This window comes from Leiobunum rupestre, chromosome 1, assembly GCF_980474605.1.
Source record: "Leiobunum rupestre chromosome 1, qqLeiRupe1.1.hap1, whole genome shotgun sequence".
NCBI lineage: Eukaryota > Metazoa > Arthropoda > Arachnida > Opiliones > Sclerosomatidae > Leiobunum > Leiobunum rupestre.
Genome location: NC_143384.1, coordinates 19200658 through 19221313, shown reverse-complemented (window position 1 = coordinate 19221313; position 20656 = coordinate 19200658). Strand labels below are relative to the sequence as shown.

Below are 20656 nucleotides of genomic sequence, written 5' to 3'. Positions count from 1 at the left end.
CCAAGGATGATTTTATACAGCGCGAAAGCCTTATTCTCCTTGGTGTAGCCACGTGGCGCAATTTCGCTCTCATTCGCGAATTTTTCGATTTTCTTGTTTCTTGAACTTCTTCGCTGAGTTAGCTCGCAATCAACGAAGTGAACGAACCCAGGAATTTAAGCCTAGCTCAATTTATTTATTATGGAGAAAAGAACTGGGTTAGTTTCCGAGAGTTGGTTTTTGATATTTTCGATTTAACAATGTTTTGGAATAAAATTATTTGAGAATTGAATATTTTTAATATATGGAAGTTGAAACATTAGGCCTTGGACGCGGTAAATCTCTGCCGCTAGCCTCACATTGGATTAAGAAAATTCAACACCACACACACTCCTATATCCTGTCTCCCTTAACAATTTCCCTATCATTATACCCCGACAGAATATTTATCTTTTTTTATTACATTTATTTTGTAGAAGTTTAGGATCCGATTTGTCGGTAAGCACGGAGACTTCACTTTCCTCGGCCATTTTCGCGACTAAAGAATGCATGGATTTTGCGTAAAAACCGCGAGAGGCGCATTTATACAAAATAAATTCGGCAAATATGGTTCTGCTTTTTTTTACAGAGGGAAAGGCTATGGCAGATAGCGCATGCGCAGTCGTTCTTTTTATCTATAAGATAATTTACCCCCCTGCATGGTCACTTGCGTTGCCCTTTAAGTTCACTACTCAGTTCAAAGTTTTTTGCAACAGTTATTTTCCTAAATTCCCATCAAAGAACTGCCTAGGAGGTGGTATACTCTAGGAAAGACCATGTAACGGTCTGTAGTCTTTGGTTTTTATTGATTTTTCGGAAAACATGTTTGTCTGCTTGTTGACGTACCAGCATGCGAGTCGCGCCGACGGTTTCAGAACGGGAACGTACTGAACTGAATTCCAACCAAAGACTGAGGGGCAATTTTTGCAGGGGGCGGTGGACAACATAAACGGATTTAATGAAAACACCTATTGGGAAACTTGTGAAACGATGGTTTTTCTACATTTACAGGAAAACTATTTTAACTGCAGTAGTGTTGCAAAACGCAACGCACAATTTCTTCCACATCTAGCCCTAATGCCTACCATCTTAATTGTTGCATGATTTTGATCCTTTCCATCGAGATAGAAAGAAATAGAGCCACTATTGAGAGTCAAGGATCCCTGGTTTTTTACTTGGGAAAGTTAAACCCAAAGTTGCGTGACGCCATCTAGCAGATAAACTATTAATAGGTTGTAAATTTAAATTGGAAATTCAAGTAAAACAATTATTTAATTTAAACATAAACCTTAAAATGCCTAAAACTTGGGCCTTTCCTGGCTGTCAAAGTCGGTCTTTGAGAGACAATATAGAATTTCATAAATATTTTTGAAATAAAATATTTATAAGCATTTCAGAATAAATAATATTGTACTATTTCATTTTATCGCTTAAGATATCCTTATTCTAACAAACCGTGTCGCTCCAAATGGTATATAGCCATTAAACGATTAATCTTCAAACTGGAAAATAACCATTATGTGTGGTAAGCACTTCAACAATAGTGATTAATGAGACACTTTTTATACTAAAATAGTTTATTAGGGGAAGCATAAAAGATAAAAAATAATAAATCAGTTGTCTTGGGGAAAATAAAAGTTAATTTAAGTGTTTAGTGTCTTCATTAGAAATAATTCACTAACAAATTTATCATCATTACAAAATAAACCTAACACATTGATAAGCTAACTTAAAAACTAATTACAATAAAACATTTCGCGGTGGCTGGTTCCCTACCAAAAGTGGCATACTTAAAAGTTTTATACGGTACCGTCAGGAGACATGACTTCTGAAGAAGAAGGAATTTTCTAAAGCCAAGCATCTAGCAAACTTTAGATTATACGTTAGGCAGGTCTTCCAGGTGCGTAATGTCATTTTATCATCTATATTAAAGGTCGGAGACTTGACAATTTTCAAGAGTGTGACCTTATCCGAAACACTTCTACGAACGGAGAGTGGCCAAAGGTGAAGATTCCGCAAGCGTTGGCTATAAGGAATTTGACCAGGCAAATATGACCGAGGTGACTTAAAGGTAGTGAAATTACGCTGCACGCGTTCCAGTGTTGCAATATCGTTCTTGAGATAAGGATTCCAAACTGGGGACGCATAGTCTAGCACTGGCAAGCACTTCGAACGAAAGAGTGTGGTAGATGCAGGCGTAAAACCAGAGGTTCTACGAATAAGACCACATAAGCGGCGAGCTCGATTGCTAGCGTAATTAATGTGGGAGGTCCGAGAATCTTCATAGAGTACACACGGTTAAGTGGAACGCCATTAATATTATAGGTAACATCATCATGGGACTTCCTCCTTGTAATTACCATGAAGTTGCATTTTTTAATATTGAGGGAAATGTTGTTGGCCACACTCCAATTGAAAATACTAGTGATGTTATCTTGCAAGTTCAAAAGTTCCGTGGAAGATCTAATTGCGAGAGATATATAGCATACTGATATAGAGAACATTTTGAAGTCAACACAGACGGCAGATCAGACACAAAGATGTTGAAAAGTAATGGTCCCAAAATCGAGCCTTGAGGCACTCCAGAACGCGCTGGAAGGTACGTGCTGAATTCACCACGATAGGTCACTCGTTGAAAGCGATTGGATAAAAAATCCCGAAGCCAAAGCAATACCTTTCCAGTGATCCCGATTCTTTGAAGTTTAAAAATAAGCCGCTTGTGGCAAACGGAGGCAAACGCTTTTGACCAGTCAAACGACACAACGTGAATGTCAGGTGGGTTACGCTCATCGAGAAAGGAAGACCACTCGTGGAAAGACTTCAGAAGCTGGTGCGTGCAAGAGCGACCCTGTCGAAATCCATATTACGAGGTAGGTATTAAGGAATTGTCTTCCAAGAACTTATTCAGCTTCTCGTAAACAATCGATTCCAGTAATTTTCCACGACAGACTTGAGTGATATAGGTCGATAATTTGAAAGATCGTTACATCAATTTAAGAAGCCTAGGTGTAATACCAACTGGCCCACAGGCCGATCCATTCTTCAAACGTTTCAAGGCCAAAGCAACATCTGATGCGTCAACAGAAGCGAAGGAAAATGTTTTTTTTTCTGGTGTCGAAACGGATGGTAGAGTTAAGGCAGTGTCTGGCATGCTAAAGCTTCGGTAGAAGAATTCACCAAAGGCCTTAGTTATGGCCAAATGACATGATATTTGCCCATTCTTTACTTTAAACGCAGACGGTGGAGGGAGCTGGGACTTTGAGCGGACGAAACTCCAAAACCGCGTAGGATAAGTAGCAATGGTATCATGCAAATTTAATACACAAATATATCATATGCACCTCTAGTCATAGTTCTCAAAGTGTTGTTCAAATCCCGATATTTCTTCCAATCAAAATCTCTTCCCAATCTTTTGGCCTTCCTAAAAATATAATTTTTCACTTGGCTCGCGTGAACAAGATCGGCCGTAATCCAGGGCGGACGCTTCTTCCCATGAAGCCAAAGTTCCCAAGTCACATCAATATCACTTGAAGAAAAAACAATGTCCCAAGAGGCGTCGTACAAAGTGTCTGCAAGATCATTTTTAGACGGATCTTTGTAATTGAGAATAGTTCGAAGAATTCTCTGAACAAAAGGCCGAGGTAAGTTCAGGCTTCCAGCAATCGCAAAGTGATCACAACCTGGTAGGCTGTCTTTAGTGTAAATCTCAGTGACGAAACATTGGTCATTCGCCGGATTTTGGCAATCCTGTGCATGAAGCTTTTGAAGAAGATTAATTACTGAAAAAAATAAACACGCATCATGATCATGTAAGTAGAACTGTATCTATCTATTTACCTGCTTAAAGGGAATATAACCTCAGGTATTTAGTGTGGAACACCAACGTTTGCAGTTCTGGCCGCTCTTGCCTTTGGCTTTAAAAATGTTTGGCGCCACTGTACAGGGAAATTTGAAAAATTGAAGGGGTCTTCTATAAAGATTGCTTTGCAGGTTATATTCCCTTTAAGTTAATTTAGTAATCTCGGAGTTATGGACTTCATAAACATTCTAGGCATTTCAATAACGTTGTTTCTTCTTCAGTCCCTGAAGAAATGGCAACTGATGTGGTGGGAAATAAAATAAAAAAGTATATAGTGGTAAATTAAAATTTATAAATCATGTTAAACATTTTTCCATTGGGTTGCGCTTCAAAAATGCCTTAGAGACTGAGAAAAATAAAGTTCATTATCTACAAAAACCATTTCGGCTTCCGAAACCGGCCAAGAAACGCCGAGATTCAAAGCTTTCATCTTAAAACATGCAAATGAAGAGAAAGGTCCAGCTTCAACCGAATTGTTTAAATTATTGAGAAAAACTGGAATGAAAAATACAAAAAAGCAACAATACCCTCAATTAATTCGTAGCTTTGCCATGACAGTTGTAACGCTTTTCTACTACTAATATAGGCCTATAGGTGCCTAGCGTTGACATAAACTACTACTATGCTACTAGATTAAAATGGTTAGTAAGACGCTAATGAACTATTAAATAAGGACAAGTTTTTGCATACCCAGATTCTGATTTAATGATCAACTACTAAATTTATTATTAGACAAACATATCGAATCGTACTACTAAATAACAAGTTGGCAAGCCAAAATATACCTCTCCTCGGAAGCATTGTCCCTAGTGGTAATAATTTCTCGAGATGACCCTCTAAGTTATATCTCCCCAATTCAGAGTTATTTACTAATAACGTAATCCCGGTTCAATCCCGCCCGGTATAAAATTTTAATTTGAATTAAAATAATTGAGACGAAACAACCGAGATTAATTTATTCAGAATATTATAAATTAAGTAGTTACAACAGTGAGTTAGACGTACTAAAACAATGCACAATTGACTTTAACCCTATTTACGGTACAAGTTTAGCAGTTAAAAATAATACGAAGCCAATTTTAATGAAAGAAATATCTACAGAGGGTATTTGTATTTTTGTCGCTTACGAAATACTTGCCGCATAGTTAACGCTCATTTTATTTCAACTATCGCCCGATCAAGATACCGTAGATATCTGGTAGTGGACGACTCGTAGACTGTCGGAACCTGTTGACGTTGTGACACATACCGCATGAAAAAGACCAAAACCGTCCAATTTCCCATATCATATAATGACTCGCACACCCAGGATATCAATGACTGCATTAGGAATCGTAGATATCCAAATATCCACACCAACAAAAAACTTATTAACAAGAAGCGAAAAACTTACCATTCACAAAGCACAGAAAGCCACTTGACTAAACGTATATCAATAAATGACCGTAGAGGGAATAGTTAGGGTTCTTTATAAATAAACACAAACGAACCCAATTGATGAACTGCATTAAACATCTTAATCAGCCGAGAAAACGTTTAAAATAAATTACGACCGAGTTGAAAACCAGACCAACTCGATATGTTGTTAATATATGAATTATTAAGCTTGAAAACCAATACGCTAAACCTAATAGATAAGAATATACGACTGAAAAAAACTAAATAAATTACAAAAAACTAACGGGTTCTACCCTTTATCTTATCTGCTGACTGCGCTAAAACAAGATTTGACCATTAAATTTTTTGAAAATGCGACGTATACACTTTGAAGGTTCCGTCAAAAATTATCCTTCCCCAAACGTAAAGGTTCTCAAAACATTAATACACAAAAAATAAGTAAAAAGGTTCCTCCAAAAAATGAACCATTTTGCGGAAGAAGTAAATAATTTTAAAAGAATAAAAGATAAAACAAATATACAACCGCAAAAATAAAACGTCAAATAATAGAAGAAACAATCTTAAACTCCATTCATTAAAAAAACACTAAACAAAAGTACCAAATTGAAATAAAGCAACTTATTATATTAAACAAGATTAAGTCTTTATAATTTTTTCGTAAAAAAACCACATTAGGCCTTCACAATTTCATTCGTAAAAAATTTCAGGACTTTGTTAACTATAATGCTTACAATGAGTGTCTTATTTGCAGTGTAGCTTGAAGTTATCGTTGGTTCTGTGGTAGAGCGCTCGACTGCCTAACTGAACGGCCCGGGTTCGAAACCTGGGTGACGCATTTGTTTTTAATCAAATGAGAAATCGCTAAATTAGAATTTCTTCGATGCAATAATTTCAATTTCAATTCTATTTCAATTAAACCAAAATTTCGTACTCTATTAAATACGCTTCCGATAAAGCTGAAGGTCTAATTTTCAATAAGGCGTAACAAGTGTCGGTGGTTCTGTGGTAGAACGTCCGCCTGTCAATCAGGAGGTCTCGGGTTCAAATCCCGCCCGATGCGATCGCAAATTGATACTAAGACGAATACCGTGTACAACTGGTGGAAACCCTGCCATTGAACGTTGAGAGGTAGCATTACACTCAGCACTCGGTCCGTCCCAAAGTCATTAAGAAGAAGTTGGAGAGAAAACGCCCATATAAACACAACAGACTCAACATGCACATCCATCAGAACACAAACACAACAAATTCAACACTCACAACCTACGCATAAACATTACAAAAACGTAATACACCAAACCGTCACGACGGTGAGCGAAAAAACACCATCCAAACCAAACCGCAAATGCATCCGTTAACGCTCACCGTCGCACGGTGGTTTTGCCAACCCTTTGAGAAACTGCGTACGCAGTGATTACACTTTGCACCGAAAATGCGAACGCGTTCGCAGTCCTGACAGACAGACACACCCACCCACAGACCCACACACAGACCCACCCACAGACCCACCCACAGACGAACCCACAGACCCACCCACAGACCCACAGACAGACACGGTCGTTGTATAACCCCTCCTAGGGGACTTTGTCCCCTCGGAGAGGTAAAAACCAAACAATACCGCTTACAAATAAAATACTACTAGATTAATATATATGACCCCCAAAATAACTACATGTAGCATGCACTCGACCAATGCCAGACTACTAAAAATACGCGGTCCAACGCGACCATATGGGGATGCCGAGGGACGTAAAATAATTGTTTCCCTAACAAAATCTAAAAGAGGGGTAACGTATCGAAAAATATTCGTTACACAGTCCGTTTATATTCTTCGATGGCGTTTGCATTTTGAAGGAGGTACCTTTGCTTACCACATCCAAACAACCTACGAGAATGGACAAATAAAATTGATGGTCAACCGGGTTTCATTACTTAAAGCTTTGATTAAATTAAAAAAGATGTTACCAAATCAGAAGATCCAATATTAATAACGTTATCTTTGGATGAAACGTCTATCAAGAAGAATACTGAATGGACTGGCAAGGAGTTTTCTGGCTACAGATGAAATTGCGACGTCAGCCCTCGTGTTCATGGCTGTGGCTAATAATGGACACTGGAAAGTCCCAGTTGGAGATTTCCTGGCTCATGGCACCCCGGCCCTTAAGGGGTCAAAGTGTGCAATAACTGTTGGCTTAACCGGGGAGTCGGGGTCCAGCTTTTGTAATCCGTAAGGGCGGTGGCGCACTGGGATATGTTAGCTCTGATCAAATGGTCCTATCTCCACCTCCGACTTTATTTTATTTTATTTTTACACAAGATAGATAACAAAGTTACCAGTGGAGTGTACCACTACTACTGCTAGGACTTAAATAATTAGTATTTACCAAGTTATTAGTGGAGTGTACCACTCCTACTGCTAGGACTCGTAAATTCATAACAAAAAGGGAGCGTCCATTAATAAAAGTGAGGCGATTTTGGTGATTTTACGACCCCCCCCTCTCCCATTGGTGAGATGTCGTGAGATTAGTCTCAAACCACACCCTCCCCCAAATAGCACGTGAGATTTTTCAAAGTGGGTATTTTTAGTGTAAATACTTTAATCCGTGTTTCATTGCGTTGGATTTATTTTAAAAAAACGTAATTTGCTTAATTATTTATATTTAAGACAAATTAAGACTAGTATTTTAGACAAAACGTAGTCTAGAATCACAGTGAGAAAATCGAACAATAACATACTTAAATTTTAAGTATTAAGGAACTACTAAAATTCGTAAAAGAATATTCATTCTAATTCAGTCCACGGGGACTCATGTGTGGTCTCAAGAGTGACTACTGGAACCAACATGTCCATGTGATTTTCAGTAAAATCATCTGCTCATTCAACCTCGCTCTGATTTAGACACTTAAAACCGTTGTCGCTTGTACACAGAAGCTCAGTAACTCGGCGTGCCACAATCCGTGAAGATCACACTTTGCACGCTGGTGCAGGTGGTGCTCTGCAGCTCTTGTGACGGATGAAAAGTAGATACCACATGTACTGCAGCATCTCTTTTTCAGATCACCACGTACACTTGGGCAATAGAAGTCATATGGCATGCTGATGAAGGTGTGTAAGGGTTGAATTACTTAATTTAACCCAGTTTATCGCAATTTTACACTTTTTCTTGCGGAAAAAATTACGTGATATTTGACGACCCCCCCCCCTCTCCTCCACGTGAGATTGGGTTGAGATTCAGCTCGATCCCCTCCCTCCCCTAAACGCCCCACGTAATTTATGGACGCTCCCAAAGATTAGACATATAAAATTACCATAAAAGTATTGGAGCCGGAGCCGCGGCTCCAGATCCGAGTCCGGTCTTCATCGGAGCCAACTGGAGCCGATAGGGTTTAAGTCGGGGCCGGAGCCGGAGCTGGAGCCGTAGATGGATCCGAAGCCGGCTCCGGAGCCGGAGCCATGCGGAGCACTACTTTGAAGCTAGAGAATCCGCTCTTATTACCACTGCTGTGTGCGAAGTGAGGGGTTTGTCGTCCCATTGTTGCACCTTCTGCTGGGTTGAGCGGCTCGCGTCGAAGGTGAGACCGCCGACGGTAGGGTTCTCTCGCTGCGTTGCCTGTTCTGTCATTTGTCCGGGCTGTGGAAAATTTGCTAAAAGACTGCCTTTTTAAAATACCAATAACGAACTCAAATGTATTGCTTTTGTGTGCTATGGACTTCGAAGCAACATTACCCAGGTGCAAAGGTTAAACCAATCTGTTCAGTGATAAAAATGGGTGAGTTACAATTACAGATGCAAGCGTTTACTTTGTTCTTGACGCGTGCCAAATGCTAAAGCTCTTGAGGAATTTTTGGGAGCATTACGGTGTTCTCAATGACCAACGAACTGGTAAGAGAAAATCAATTTGTTGGGAATTTATTTGAATTGGTGTTCATAATTATATATTATCCCACCAGGATTTCTTACTTGCAGCAATACTCAAGAGAATTCGGATCGTCTCGAACTTGACCACTGGCGCCAACGTCTCGTCGTATCCTTCCCCGTACCTTTGGGAAAACCCCTTCGCTACGAGGTGAGCTCTGTATTTTAGAAGATTTCCGATTTTTCCATCTTCACTTTGAATACCCATTTGCAACCGATGGCTTTCTTGTTAACTGGGAGTGAAGTTATATCCCAAGTATTTCTTTTTTCTAATGAAGAGATTTCCTCCTTCGCTGCCATAACCCAGTTAAATTGCTCCCTCTCCGGGAACTTGATAACGTCAGACCAAGTAGACGGCTCTCGAACACTCGTAATTGCGGAGTTGCATCCCAGTCTGATCGGCGGAACAACCTCCTTTCGGGTTGCTGAGGTTTTGACGGCTCTTTGGCTAGTACAGATTTTGTATCGATGACTTTCAGTAACAGATTTCCAAGGTTTATTTCCATAGAATCCTCTTCTGGTCGTGACTGAATTTCGTCTGGACCTCGGGTATAGAATCCTCCATCAGTACCTTCGTCAAACCGGACACTTTTGGATAAAATGACTTCGTTTGTCTTTGGGATTATAATCCTATACGCTTTACTGTTAGTACTGATCCGATTAAAACACCCTCTATAGCCCGGTCGTCAAGTTTTCCTCGTTTCTCTTTGTGGACGTAGGCAAAGGCCATGGATCCGAAGACTCGTATATGTCCCAGCTTTGGTTTTGAACCATTCCAGACTTCGTAGGGTGTCTTTTCCAGAAGACTTGTAGGAAGACGATTCCGTAGATAACTAGCGGTGACGACTGCTTCACCCCAGAATCGCTTGTGAAGATTTGCATCTATGAGCATACACCTGGCCATCTCTAGTAGTGATCTATTCTTCCTTTCAGCCACGCTGTTCTGTTGAGGAGTGTAAGGAATTGTTAATTGATGATTAATACCTTCTTTCTTCAGGAAGTCTTTGATAGCTTGATTAACGTATTCCCGTCCGTTGTCTGCGCGATAGATCAGCGGATTACGGTGAATCTGGTTTCTGACGAGTGCGACTCTTTGAAACCTTCGAATACTTGACTCTTGTTCATTATCAGGAATATCTGGGTGTATCTTGAATAATCATTGATAAGGGTTACCAAGTAGCGGTTGCCTCTAGGTGTCACTTGTCTCATCGGGCTACAGACGTCACGTCGCTGTGAACGAGATCCATGAGAGATTTTGTCTTGATCTCAGATGATTGAGGAAATAGGATCTCTGTGAGTTTTCCCTTGATACAGCATTCGCAGTACATACGTTATTTACAGTCTCGTAGAGATATTCCATCTGCTAATTCCTGGTCGTAAAGTTTTCTGATTGCTACTGGATCCCTGTGACCCATTCTTCGGTGCCAGAAATGTACGCAATCACTATGCGATGACTTCATCGCAGTCCGAACCGTATCATGACAATTGAGACGATTGAGAGCTCCGTCCATCTTCGCGGTGGCGAGGACCTTCTTGTCTTTAAGAATACTGCATTCTTCTCCATCGAATTCAACTCTGAGACCTTCTTGCGTTAGCTTGTGTACAGAAAGTAGGCTCCCTTCCAAATCCGGAACATAGAGAACCCCCGTGACTGCATTCACCTTGAAACCGCCTCCCGGGACTGAACAATGAAGGCGGCCTTACCCGATGCCGTCAGCTTTGATGACGGACTTGTCTGCCAGTGTGACATCTTGATATAATTTCTCTAAGGTTTCGAAGAAAAATGTCATGTGACTAGTCGCTCCTGAGTCGACATACCAATGTTTTCCCGCTTTACCTTCCGAGACCATGAAGAGTTGATCTTCCCATCTGGAAACCGTAGATTCTTGAGATACCACATTGTTAGACCTTTGTGACTCCTTAATATCATTGGACTGCACCGGTTTCTTGGCTTTGTATGGTCTACAGTCTGCCTTGAAATGACATTGCTTTCCGCAATAGAAACATGACCCCTTCTTGCTACCAGGCTTGGACTTATGTTTCTGATTCGTGGACCTCATAGCTTGAACGGAATCTCCACTATCTGCACCTGTCCGTTCTTGACGCCTGTTGAATTCGTTAATGAGCTTACCTCGGACAAATTCCAAGGTAAGATCTGCTTCTGGTCTAACCTCCAAGGTGGTTATCAGAGTCTCATATTAATCTGGGAGGCTACATAACAGCATACAGGCAACATAACTGTCCTGTATCTGCTCACCGATTCCCCGAAGACGGTCGACAACTTCCAGCATGACGGAGATATGCTTGCATGCTCTGACCCTCCTGGAAACGCATCTTATGAATCTTCCTTAGCAGATAAAGCTTGCTAGTCATGTTGCTCTGCTCATGCAGCTTCTTAAGTGTACTCCACATCTCCCTGGACGTGGTAAGGTTTACAATGTGAATCAACTGGTCATCCTCTATCGTTAAGGCTATCGCTGCTTGGGCTTGCTTGTCGCGAGAATCCCAATCTGCAGGAGGTTCCTTTGCTGGCCTGACTGTGTCTACCACCTCCCAGAGGTTATCCTTTAATCGCAACATCCTGAACTTGAATTGCCATAACCGGTAGTTCGTCAAGTTCAGCTTGATTACAGATGTCTTCATATCGCCGCCGGTAGCCATAGATTTGCCGTCCGATTTCGAAGCTTGAAGTAAAATCTTATACGTTTTGTGGAACGATGCAAACTCTAGAAGACGGACCTCCCCGGACTCAGCTAGATACATAAAGACATATTTACCGTTGCGCCGTCGCGACTGGGCCCATAACCTACTAGAAAAAATAACCGACTATCATCGATAAGGAACTCACAAGTTGTCAGAGACGAAGCATAGCAATCCAACAGTAATTTTAGTGTGAACAATGAGTAACTGACAATAAAATAAATGTGTACGATCTTTATATAGTGCGGTATAAAACATAATTTAGATAAGACAGGAGCGATTAGACTTGTTTGTTTACATCGTTGTTTTTTATTCCAATAGATCGGACGTAATGCGCGACATGGCCACTCCGTTGGGCTCCTCGCGTGTCGTCTTATTGTCGTCAACAGTCTGATCTCCGTGTCATAAGCGTCTTTTAAACCCACGCAACATAGCTTTACAGATTTCCGATAGTCCTCCGTGGTTGCGGACAACATTTGAAGTCGGCGACGAAACGCGTCCAAAGTGACTTGGTGCAGACGACGGTTCCGCCATTGCCGATGACGAGGCACGAGTACTTCCGGTACTTCATGATTCAATCGCGAAACGCCTTCAGCATCATTTCCGGTTCTCGATCAGTTCGACGTGATGGACTGGGCTCCCGGATGGCTCGATTCCGGATGGTGGGGTGAAGCCATGACGCTATTCGACGAATCGCCGTCCCTCTGGCGGTCGCTTCTTTCTCGGCGTGCAAGAGCCCTTGGTGGAGATGCGTTAATTGACTTTCCTGAAAATTTAAATGAATGGACATTTTTCAACTACGGAAACGTTTTAAATACAGTTTGTCCTGCCAGAAATAATTGAATCACTCCAAATTCGGTCTATACCAATATGAGAACCCGAAATCCAGAAGGAAAGGATATCAAAGGAAAGGAAATCGCCATAAATTGAACTCACTGAGACAGTGATGTCTTTAATATCTTTAAGAATCTTTCACGAAAAGATCATTTTAAAATAGAACTCTGTACTTATGAGTATTAGTTTTCATCAATAACTCTGGGGATATTTTGCAAATGACTACTGAATAACTTAACGAAAAACCTATATTCGTAGTGGATAAAATACCACTTTATTTATTGCTAAAATTGGAAACATACCAATTGAGATATTCGACACTGCATCCAACTTTAGGGGATTAATTTAATGCAAAATATTTTAAATGAGAAATCGGAACATGGCTACTATAATGCACCCAAAGCTACATAAGATTTTAAATTATAATTTAAAAAGAAACAAGTTTATAAAAGCGCCATTAGTTTCCATATTACCCTTTAAATGTTTATTTTATTTTAGAAAATTTAATCAACCAATTCAAAAACCAATAATTTACTACCTGATTTTAATTGGTGTCTTCCGTTAGACTAAGAGTTGGATCAGCACGATTGTATTCAATTAAGATGCACGTTGAAGGTGTTCCGTTGGCCGAAGACCATTGACTGTCACGATTCGTCGACGGATTTGGTACTTTATTAGAATCCGGTCTGTTATTGGTACAATGATTCACCCAAACTTAAACCCCGCAACTTATCATAGAAGAAAGCGAATGATACCCCAGTGTGAGATTGTTTCTGTCAAAGACCTAAAAACTAACCTGTTTGGTCATTTTAAAGCGTTTATCCAGAGTTTTGTCAATGGGGGTTCCCCCTTCCATGAAATCTTCTTTCCAATGGGAAACGATTAAAACATTATATATATTAAACTAACGAACGACTGAAGAAGAGCCTCGGCTCGAAACGTCTTGTATAAAATAAGTTTTATCTTCTAATACCATGCCGTTTTCTCTGAATTAAACATAATTTCTACGATTAAAACATTGTTCTTTGAGGACCTTTTGCGTAATAATTCTTACAACCGGGAACGCAACGGTAGATTCTACTCTTCCCATCACCTTTTTAAATTAAAAAAAAGGAAAAGATATCAGTAAAATGTGGTTTTATAAATTCGCTACGGCCATTTCGACGCATTTACCAGCGTCGTCGTCAGGCAATTACAAAATGATTGATTTGAGTAGAGAGTGCGCGTCGAGACAAGAAATAATACCTTTCTTGTTTCTTCACACCAATGGTTCCGGCGAATAAAACATTTTAGGGTAAAAATAGTACACTTTAAGTTCAAGAACAGGCGAAAAGAAACCATCTATAGTGGGATTATAAACGCTCCAATGCCGCGAAATTTAAATTTGCGAACAATATTAGTCTAATCATGACCAGAATGAAAACCGTTTTTTTTTTTCATTTTACGGCAAAATACGGAAACGTTTCCAGCAAAAAACGCCTCGGTCATTAATAAATACGTTCTTGGTATTGGATCAAAATGAAATATATTCATTGGAATCGTAAGCAATAATATTTCATATTTTAGTTCACTATTTTATTTAATACAATGCCGCGTAAAAGGTTCCCTTCGTTGAACTTTATAGTATTACGATAAAGTGTATACTTTTAACGTTTGAAATTCTCCAAGGAAAACATCTTTCGATAAAAACAAGGTTAAAGATTACGATTTCCAGTTAACGAACGGAGTGGCGCTTCCACATACAGACTTTCCAACGATTTTTTTTTATCAAAAATGTAATTATTTCCACTTCGGTAGAATGGTCGAGACGGAGCGAAGGTCAACATCGCACCGGCGTGTGCTTGAATCGCGCACATCAGTTTTGGTTTAAAGCAACAGCCAAAATCGTCTCGACCTAGTCATTCTGCCCACGTAGAAATAAAATTATTCTTGGTGCTATATAACGCTGGGACGGCGCTACGACAGACGAGCCGAAAACCTGTTGTACAGGTAAAATGAAGGTCCTTGAAATCACGTCGCGCCGACGTATCACGCAATGTGGAAGAAGGTTAAAATCCTCCACTCTTCAAAGACAAATTAAATCTTTAATATTCCAAAGTTTTGTGTCGTAGTAAAATTAATTTTAAAATAATGTTTTAAAATAAGCTATCCCATCTTCTAAATGGTAAGGATTTTACGTATTTTTTATTCTATGATCTCTAGAAACTAGGTTTGCGCGATTAGTGGTTTTACTCAATCATGTCGGTTATCGAGTATTTGAGTCGAGTAATATTGAAGTCGAGTCGAGTAATCGAGTACTTGATTAAGGGTAAACTTTCTCTTATTCGACTCGAGTAACTAAGAAAACCTCGAGTAATATAATAAACGAGTCGGGTTACGGAGAACTTGATTAGCAGCTGGTTTTATTCAAGATAATATGAAATATAATTTGAAAGGAGTATAAAGTAACTTTAAAATCTGAAAAATATTCATTTAATTTAAATGAACCACAGTTTCCACAACTTTGTAGGTACCGTTTATTGCCCCCAAAAAGTTGTAAAAACCCCTTTTTGAACTTTGAAGCAACGAGGATAGAATAAACAAATACTCGAAGAGTTTAGAGAGCAGCTTATTCGAGTAATCACTTACCCAAATATGCAATTTTTTTGGTACTCGGTAATCGACGAGTATTCTCCAATTTCTTATTCGAGGTCGAGTTCGAGTACTCGACTAAAAAAACTGAGTACTCGATGATGTTCAAGTACTCACACAGCCATAGCATAAACGTACATGCCTTTCTTCCCAAATAGTCTGCTCGGAGACTTAGAACTGTTAATCAAGAAATTATGGTTATTTGTAACCGCCAAAACTACTTTTAATTATCAAAGCTTCACGCGTGGCTCAAAGTTTGGTCGGAATAGTCGCCGCCATCCGATTAAGTTTGAAATTGAATGTGCGAAAGCTTTCGGCTCGTTCAGAATTATCTCTGGAACGTAGAATAATAAATGTTTGCTTTCAAGTGTTGCGATTTAAAAGTGTACCCGCACCATCAATCTAAAATATCCTAAGAGTGAGCACGGTAAAGCTAAAAAAATGTTAAAGAAAAATAGAAAAATTGTTGTAGGATTAAAGGATTTTTTTGTAAAGGAAAAAAATAGATAATTTCTATTGAATTTAGTAGAAAATACACGATTCAAATATGAAAACTGCCATAAATGTTTTCTAAATTCTTTTTTATCTTCGTAGTTTCGATTGCCATCTATATCAAAATACGTACGACAAATTATCTCTGAAAATTATAGCCTAAGAACATGAAAATCCAAAAGCTGTCTGTGGTTTCCTCACACATTAGTTGACGAATATTATATTTGCTAAGCTCAACGCCTGTAGCAAAAGATGATTTATACTTCGCAGATTTGTTTATGGTTTTATTTTGGTTTATAGTAAAGACACGGGTTAAAAATCATCTCGTGAAAATAATGGTATGTAGGGAATAGAGCGCTTGACTAAAATAGCATTTGCTAAAATAGCGTTTTCAAAAGCGCGTTTTTCAACGGCGCTTTGTTAAAACAGCGGTTGTTGAAATAGCGTTTCTCAATACCGTGGTTTGTCGAAAGAGCGTTTTGTTTAGTCAGCGTTTTTTGGTTAAGCGTTTCTCAGTAGAGCGGTTTGTCAAAACAGCTTTTTTCATAAACAGCGTTTCTCAAATTAGCGATTTTGAAACAGCGGTTTTGGTCAAGACAGCGGTTTCTTAAAAATTATATGAATTGACGATGGAAAATGTATAACATACATATGAACTTCAGGGGTTAGGTTAGGTTAGGTTAGGTTATGTTAGGTTGGGTAAGTTTGCAATACTAACTATCGGCAGAAACCATTAGGTAATGAAATTTGCCGAAATTCCAGAAAAATATGTATAACAATAGGCCTATATTATTAGTGCTATAGAAAGCAGCGCCGTTTTGGGAAACGCTGTTTCGACGAAATACGGTTTTGAGAACCGCCGCTATGACAAAACGCCGTTTGAACAACTTGTTGTTTTGGGAAACGCTGTATAAAGAAACACTGTTATGACAAAGCGCCGGCCGTTGAACAATTTGTTGTTTTGGGAAACGCTGTATAAAGAAACGCTGTTATGACAAAGCGCCGGCCGTTGAACAATTTGTTGTTTTGGGAAACGCTGTATAAAGAAACACTGTTATGACAAAGCGCCGGCCGTTGAACAATTTGTTGTTTTGGGAAACGCTGTATAAAGAAACACTGTTATGACAAAGCGCCGGCCGTTGAACAATTTGTTGTTTTGGGAAACGCTGTATAAAGAAACGCTGTTATGACAAAGCTCCGGCCGTTGAACAATTTGTTGTTTTGGGAAACGCTGTATAAAGAAACGCTGTTATGACAAAGCGCTATTTTGACAAAACGCTGATTTGAAAAACGCTGTTTTGGAAAATGCTGATTAAACCAATGCTGTTTAGGAAAGCGCTGTAGTCCCTACAAATCAAAAATAATTAACAATAACAAAATATGTTTAATTAACGTAGAAAAATCAATAGTTTGGTGCTCAATCGTTCATCTTTGGATACATTTTTATAAACTAGGTTTTGAGAATAATTTTAATCTAAAAGCGGATGTGATTACAAATGAAGATGGTCGAAAAAATTACATAATTCCGCACTTTTAAAAATAAAGGTCTTATTTTAGACCTCTAAAGTGCTTAAAACATTTTCCAATAATTAAGACCATTCATGGTTTTATCATAGAACATATTTAAACCTTCTGCTCCCCAAATTCAGTCCTTTCGTGGAGTGTTTGAGTTCTTATTTTACACTCTTTTATCCATTTTACTATGGCACGCCAAACCGGACAAAATTCTCACTCGCTCGTTAGTATACTCACCGCTCACGCCGACATAGTCAAAACGCTCGCGTCAATATACTCAATATCTCGCATCGATAGAGTCGTTTCTCTCTCGTTTAAATAATCGATTTACTCTATCGTTAATATAGTCGATTTATTCTCTCGTTAATATAGTCGATTTACTCTCTCGTTAATATAGTCGATTTACTCTCTCGTTAATATAGTCGATTTACTATCTCGTTAATATAGTCGATTTACTCTCTCGTTAATATAGTCGATTTACTCTCGGGTTGACATAGTCGTTACCCCTCGTCAATATAGTCATTTCTCTCTCTCGTCAATATGGTTATTTCTCTCTTGCGTCAATATAGTCGTTTGAAAGACTTGCACTGGCTTCACTCGAAGATTGCACTTTCTTTACTCGAAGATTGCACTGGCTTTACTCGAAGATTGCACTGGCAGTACGTACTTAGGTATACCGGGCTATACATTCTGACACACTGGCTGTACGTACTCACTCTCATCAATATACATTTTAGCTATTGTAATAACTTAGATAAGTACTTAAATGTGCATAAAATTAAATATCGTAGAGTTAAAAGATTAAAAAAACGTGGTGTAATTTTAATATTACTTCGAACTAGGAATTATAGCATTAATAAATTTAACTAATGAAGTATTTCATAATCGAATAAAAAAGTAAAAGTATAAAAATGTTTTATTGTAGGTTAGTTTACACTTTAAACTTTTACCAGATTAGTTTACACTTTAAACTTTTACCAGATTAGTTCACACTTTAAACTTTTACCAGATTAGTTTACACTTTAAACTTTTACCAGATTAGTTCACACTTTAAACTTTTACCAGATTAGTTTACACTTTAAACTTTTACCAGATTAGTTTACACTTTAAACTTTTACCAGATTAGTTTACACTTTAAACTTTTACCAGATTAGTTTACACTTTAAACTTTTACCAGATTAGTTTACATTTAAAATTTTTAACAGATTAGTTTACAAAAGTTTTGAAATATCAGATTAGTTTACACCTTAAACTATTAACAAAAAAAGACAACGAAACAATAGGGAAAAACAAATCTTTCCGAATATCTTAGAAGGAATTTAACTAGTTGTTCGAGTCTTTTTGTAAGAATTATTTGAACAACATGTTTTTCGTGAACTTTAAACCAAGTGAAAATTTTAAAAGTTTTTGACACGCATTTCTTTTGGTCGAGAAAGAACTTTTTACGCAAGGCCAAAATCTGGACTCGACATAATCCCAAAATCCATATTGAATTTAAAATCTGGATAATTGTTGTGGACAATCGGTAGATTTAAAATAATGCACACGTGTTAGAAATATTATAACTACTAGGTTTAGAGCTTCCATTGACATTTTCATGTAAAAACTGAATTTTAGGAACTGTCCTGAAACCCATTGGTGGTTCTGTGTTGGCGCCAGTTGCAAAAATCAATAAGTCTTCAAATGATATTAAGCTTATACCTAACTCTATATCAAGCAGATAATTTAAAAAGTAACTGTAGGTTACTTGTTCTACTACATATTTATTACTACCTCTTTCGGAGTAAGCAACAAAATTAAAAATTCTCGATATATCCTGTCTTGTTAATTTCTTTTTGCAACTGCCTACCATAATATGCTTGAAGGCCTCTGGATGAGTTGAAATTGCATCTAAAACACCTAAGGTTTCTAGTCCCCTTTTAAAATCATTTATATTTTGCAGGCATCGTTCTATCACCAAGAAATGAGCCAGTTTTCGGCTTAATTCGTCCTTTTACCCCATGTCACGTATAGTCTTGTAAATACCACAAATAAAAATCAATTCAGAGACTTTGTCGAAATTTTCCGTTAGTTGATCTAAATTTTGGGATTGTTCTATCGCTTCTATTTTTTTCCTGTAATCTCTATCTGGTATGTCAGCGGAAGACACTTCAATTGAATCAGGGTTTTGATGTAAACAATCGTAAAGCACACTACTAAGACATATTGTGGTCCAGGGCCCCCATGTACTATTGACATTGCTAAAATCATCCCGCTTAAAAAATACAAATTTTCATCTTTGGCAGTGGCATTCGTACTGATAGATCTGGCATTTTCTGGGCCTTCAAATGCCTTTCCAGACAATATTTCATCTAATATTTTTCTAAAGTACTAGCGTGTAGGGCCTCCTATGTCAACGGCTCCCTCGTGATTTTTAAAATTATCCATAAAAACTACGTTTACCATCGCTGCTGGATCAAAATTCTTTCTATCGAATGTAACTTTGGCACTTTCGAAAACCTTTTCCCTGGTTATAAAAAAAAACGAAATTTTTTCCGTTTTGATATTGTTTTTCAAATTCTTAATGATGTCTGATAGAGTTAAGGTGTCTCTGGTAGTGGATTCTCGGTTTTCAATAGTCATTTGTTGGTCTTCAATAACCGTTTGGTTATTAGTGATCATGGGAAGATCTCCACTAGTGATATTGGAACGAGTATTGGAATGGTTTCCAGAAGTGACATTAGTGATATTGGGAAGGTTTCAAGAAGTGACATTAGTAATAATGGGAAGTTCTCCACTAGTGATCGTATGAAGGTGGAATGGTCTTCAGTAGCCATTGTAGATGATGAAAAAAGGAATGGAACTTCTTCTGGAAATAATGCAACAATATCCCTGTACACTTCAGCGTCATACCCTTCTGCCGTGATTTTTATATCTCTTGTTGTCTCATCAGATAAAGGGTCATCTGAAATGTTTAAAATTTAGTTGAAACTTCGAATTGTAAATAATTAGTTTCGATCATATTTTGTAATTTTTTACCATTTCCAATAACGGACTCAATGTCAGGCAATTCGTCAGAATCCTCAGAACATGATAACAATGAAATTCCTTTGGTCTTTTTCGGTATCGGTATATTTGAATGCGGACGTAAGTAAAGATGCGTTTTATTCCAAGTGCTCTGAATTTGTTTACCAGAAAACTCCTCGCCCATTGGTAATGTTACCGATGACAGATATATGCCGCACGATTTTAAAAAATCAAACCTGAAATTGGAACAATTAACCCATTAAAAAAATATTTATTTTTAATGTAA

At 38.3% G+C, this 20656-nt stretch overlaps 1 protein-coding gene and 1 long non-coding RNA gene across 2 annotated transcripts; one reads left to right on the top strand and one right to left on the bottom strand.

Moving 5' to 3' along the window:
- The first annotated feature begins 3750 nt into the window (after positions 1-3750).
- On the top strand, positions 3751-4314 carry LOC149961259 (uncharacterized). Its single transcript, XR_016480762.1, has 3 exons — positions 3751-3827; positions 4070-4124; positions 4221-4314. It is a non-coding gene; the product is annotated as an uncharacterized LOC149961259 (long non-coding RNA).
- A 4319-nt stretch (positions 4315-8633) lies between these two features.
- On the bottom strand, positions 8634-11955 carry LOC149961258 (uncharacterized). The gene is made up of 8 exons (XM_090159772.1): positions 11450-11955; positions 11030-11298; positions 10532-10873; positions 10303-10329; positions 9829-10230; positions 9539-9763; positions 8818-8933; positions 8634-8750 (listed from the first exon to the last, which is right to left on the bottom strand). Exons 1-8 carry the CDS (start codon positions 11953-11955, stop codon positions 8634-8636), a joined length of 2004 nt encoding a protein of 667 aa, XP_090015898.1.
- Between the last annotated feature and the right edge of the window lie 8701 nt (positions 11956-20656).